General features: G+C 37.4%; 1 protein-coding gene across 2 annotated transcripts in view; it reads left to right on the top strand.

The window, feature by feature from the left end:
* Positions 1-1915, top strand: part of LOC137979721 (neuralized-like protein 4) — a 7642-nt gene extending 5727 nt beyond the window's left edge. Inside the window, exon 4 of one of the 2 annotated variants that reach the window (XR_011118405.1) lies at positions 77-195. Coding sequence is in view for 1 of the 2 variants with exons in the window: in XM_068827045.1 (XP_068683146.1) it covers positions 77-290 (214 nt within the window). In the remaining variant the exon portion in view is untranslated. Of the gene's footprint in view, positions 1-76 lie in introns of both variants that reach the window. The other variant, XM_068827045.1, reaches the window with a different exon arrangement.
* The last annotated feature ends 2552 nt before the right edge of the window (positions 1916-4467 follow it).

Below are 4467 nucleotides of genomic sequence, written 5' to 3'. Positions count from 1 at the left end.
TGTATTGGGGACTGCACCACACGGCGTGTAATTTTGTAAGTGATAGAAACTGAAGATGTAATACTTCTTTATTTAGTTTTGAAGAACCGAAGACGAAACAGAAATTGTCTGCCAAAGCCGTTCTTCAGCTGTGCATTAACCCACAAAGTTACCAAGTCGGGCCACAGACTATTGGAGCTACTTCGGAAATCGACTCGAAGTTTAGTAATCAGGAGATTGAATGGCCGACAAAGGAACGCGGATCTATTATAGTTTATGCACTCTTAGTTAAACTCGATGAAGACAACTGAAGACATAAATAACACGAGACACGTAAAATGTCTGCAATTTGCCAAGTTTTTTTCCGAAGCTCTAGAGAGTTTTTTTCTTTTTTTCTTTTTTTTTTTAGCCATTTTTATAGCTTCTGTGGATAACTGGAACGCATTCACCTGGATTTAGTTGAAGTGATGTTTAATTTGTTTCCTTGTAATGTTTAGGCCTGTGACAATGAATAGACACTGCAGTTAATTAATATGTACGGTTACGATTAAATTTGGTAACCAAGAAATTCGCTGGTAACCTAGTTGTATTCAGTCGACTTTGAAGTTTCATTGCTATTAACATTAACATTTAATGCAGTACATGTTTCTGCTGACTCGAATCTGTAATACAGTATTATTGTGTAAATAATAATTATTTTGTTGTTACCTAAAATCAAGGCGAGGACACAAATTTATTAATAATTCATGAGCGAAACAGCCTATCAAATGCCATGCATGGTCTTTAAATTAAGAACTAATAAGACACTAATAACACTAATAAGGCATGATAGCTTTTTTTTCTTGTATGCTAATGTTCTCCTCTTACAATAATTATTTGAACCTTTTTTCGGAGTCCAGAGGGACACGGTTTTTGTGGATCGAATGTTTTTGAAGGCGTGTTTTATTCGGTCTAAAATCACTAGGCTTGCCTCATGGTGTAAACACCGATAAAACATTCCTGCTTGTGTAATAAACAGTACTTAACCACCTATTCTCCTGGGAATTCTGACTTCTTTATTAATATCCAAACCTGTCTTAATGTGGTTAAATCCGACTTTGTCCTGTAGTTTTACAAAAAAGAGCTTTCATTATTTTTCGGAATGCTCGCATTCGTAGGGCATATATCAACGGATTGACCATAGAATTGACAAAATATAACGCTGTTAGTGCTTCCAATACGTTACGCCCCACGACTTTTTCAGGGCATTTGTTTCCGCACTCAAAGGCCCACCAAATGGTGATTGGTAGAATGGCTAGCACAGATGCAGCCGTCATTATGAACAAAGTGAGAGACAGTTTTGTTTCTGAAGAAATGGCACTGAAATGATGGTGATGAGTTTTCCCTCTGTGGACATTCACCGCAATGCTAACATAACAGATAATTAGGATGATGGCGATGATGAAAATGACACAAACATGTGCACACATTGGCAAGAGTATTCCGAGAGAGAGGTCAAAAATATTAATCATGCATGCAATTAACAAGGCGACAAACCAGCTGCTGGCAATGACTTTACAATAAAAACGTCCTCCAATTAAACAGTGTCGAAAGGGAAATAGTGTTGCGTGTAACCTATCTAACGCAATCAAAGATAGGTTAACCAGCGTAGCGAAAGAAAAGAGATACAGGGAGAGCTTAACGGTATGTTCCAGGATGGGTCGCTCTTCCCCCGGCTCCACAAACGAAGTTAAAGGTATTGACACTCCTCCAACCAGTAAATCAGCCACAGTCAGGTTAATTACAAGGTACATAGTGCGCTTGCGTAAATGACGATTTCTTGCAAAGGCGATCAGGGTGAAGGAGTTGAGGATAAATATCACAGCAGATTCACACATGTATATTATCTTCCAGGTCAGGCCCGGCTCCTCGGGACTCTCACACATATTTCCAATTTCATCCATGGCTGAAGCGTCGGGGAAAAGAATAGACTCCTAACTTTTCAGCCTGAAGTGCAAAAACAAAAACAAAAACAAACAACAACATAATTTTTGATTTAAACAAAGATGCAGACCACATTCCGAGAGATGTCTGCAAAGCAATTTCTGTTTGTTACTCGTGAATTTATTTTCTTTGAGCTGAGCTATTAAGACCGTACGTATACGATAGGTTATGGAACTCGGGTAATAAATTGAAGGGTCTTTGAAAAACAATGTGCCAAAAATTGACAGTCAGGACTGATCAAACGAGATTGGTAATATCACTGAGGTTATTTTATCGTTTGGTAATGGAACCACATGCATTCATTTGGGAAACCTGTGGCATGAAGTCAACTGAAGCAGGCGTGTAAAAAATGACCACCGTAAGTGTTGAATTCATACTGTTGGAGGAATACGATAAACCATTATCCACCTAACAAGTGGAAAAAAGTTAACACCTCGATGAAATTTGATCGTCCGGGTGAAATGAGTAATGAGAGGGACTGTTGGCAGTGACTGACGTTTCGACAACCTAAGCGGAGATCATCTTCAGAGTCAATTGCAAGTGACGATTGGAATTTCGAATGTAGTGATGCTCTGGTCTGTGTTGTGATTGGTAGTTGGAAAAGAAACTAACCCAACTACCAATCTCAACGCATACCAGAGCATGACTACATTCGTTTAGTTTCCAACCGTCACTTGACTCTAAAGATGACTTCCGCTCAGGTTGTCGAAACGTCATTCACAGCCAACACTTCTTCCCAGGACTCTTTTTCACCCAGACGATCAATCGGGGTAAGTAACTCCTGGGTTCAAATCATTTTGAGAAAACGCTCAAAGTTATTCACCACTTATTCGATTTCGTAACTGAGGTAAATAAATTCGCAAGTTTTTCCACACAAGTTGAATATATAAAAGGCAAAGCCGAAAACATATGCATAAGGGAGATTACGAAAGGACGACGTCGACGGATACGAGTCTGATACGAGAACGTTATCTAAAAGTACTATTTCACGTAATTGCAGTAAAAGAAATATTTCACGTAATTGCAGTAAAAGAAATTTCGTGATTACTCTAAGTCATTCGGCCTGAAAAGTGAGTATCAACATTCCAAGAATAAAATTGGTGGATGGTTGGAGAGAAAGCTAGAAACTTCGCGTTTTCGTGTTTTCAGGGCCTCTTCACAGCCAAGACGAGTACCAAAATGTAAAACGCATTAAGACAACTTATATATAATATATATATATATATCGTATCGAGCACTCTGCAGCTAACTGGAACCCCCTACTTGCGCTATATATATATATATATTATATATATAATTGCTGATGATTGCTTCGTGAGAAGCATGAAACTCGGAGTAGCAAATAAATGTTTTTGACCTAGTTCAAGTCTACGTATCTATATAATTGTATTCTGGTTCCATGTATTCCTTCTATATAAAATTTATATAGAAGGAATACATGGTGTTTTACAGTGATTTTGAAAATAACGGTAGCAATTCACTATAGCCTGGGGTGCATAGCAACTGTTTCCAGTGAGCTGCTAAAAATAAGCCTTAAATAATTACGCTATTGAGAAGGAATTTCTTTGCATGTCTGCAACTTGTTACAAGCTCATTTCTGTTGTTAAGAACGGCTGCCTGTAAGAATCGAGAATCGTCCGTCAACGACCATTTTGGCGGATAGCTCATATCTTGCCCAAAGATACCCTTTAGTGAACTATTTTCAAGAACCACATTTAAAAGTTCCAGCGATTCTTATTTTTTTAGAAATTTGCGAAAATTTGAAAACGCGGTTAAAGTGCGGTTTTCTGTTTGACAAATTGTCCAAAATTTGCTGCGAGAACCAAGCAACGGTGAAGTCTTTAAATGAATTCAATTGGCACCAAACTTGACAAAAATTAAGAACAACTATTCTTGTTCATTTCTACTTCGATACTTTTTACGGAAATGTTAAAATTGTGATTTTCTAAGCTGTTTAAAGAACAACCTCAAAGACCGCATAACATGGCGGCGGAAAATGGGTGATATTTGACGCGATAAAAATGTACCTGGTACCTCATTCTTATTTTTTTTTACTTTATATTCTTCAAATATTGCTATTATTCATTTTCTGTGTGAAGTTTTATGCTCGAACTCGGAACGCTTCACTCCGAAAATATCAGAAATGTTTGTAACCTGAGCGAGCTAAATGACGCGAAATTTGAACGCAAGCTGATGCTAATTATTCATGTAAAATCGTCGAACTGACTAACTTTCGGCTTTGTAGCTTGGAAAGCTTTAAAAAATGCGAAGTTATCCTTCAGAAGTATTAAAAGTGACTGAAAATAGTATTTGAGGGCAAAAATCCGCCAGTGAACTATATATTACTAAATTCAAACACATTTTAATTTATACTGGCTTATGCAAGTGACTTTTCACCACGATGTCAAAACTGAAATTAATACGATATTAAATCTTTTCAGTTTTCTGTCAAAAGAGATCGTGATTCACACGACAAGTTAATATTTTAGGTGCAAGAAATGTACT

This window comes from Montipora foliosa, chromosome 1 (genome assembly GCF_036669935.1).
Source record: "Montipora foliosa isolate CH-2021 chromosome 1, ASM3666993v2, whole genome shotgun sequence".
In the NCBI taxonomy this organism is placed as follows: domain Eukaryota; kingdom Metazoa; phylum Cnidaria; class Anthozoa; order Scleractinia; family Acroporidae; genus Montipora; species Montipora foliosa.
The sequence above is the reverse complement of the archived record's forward strand: the minus strand, read 5'-3'. Positions and strand labels throughout refer to the sequence as shown.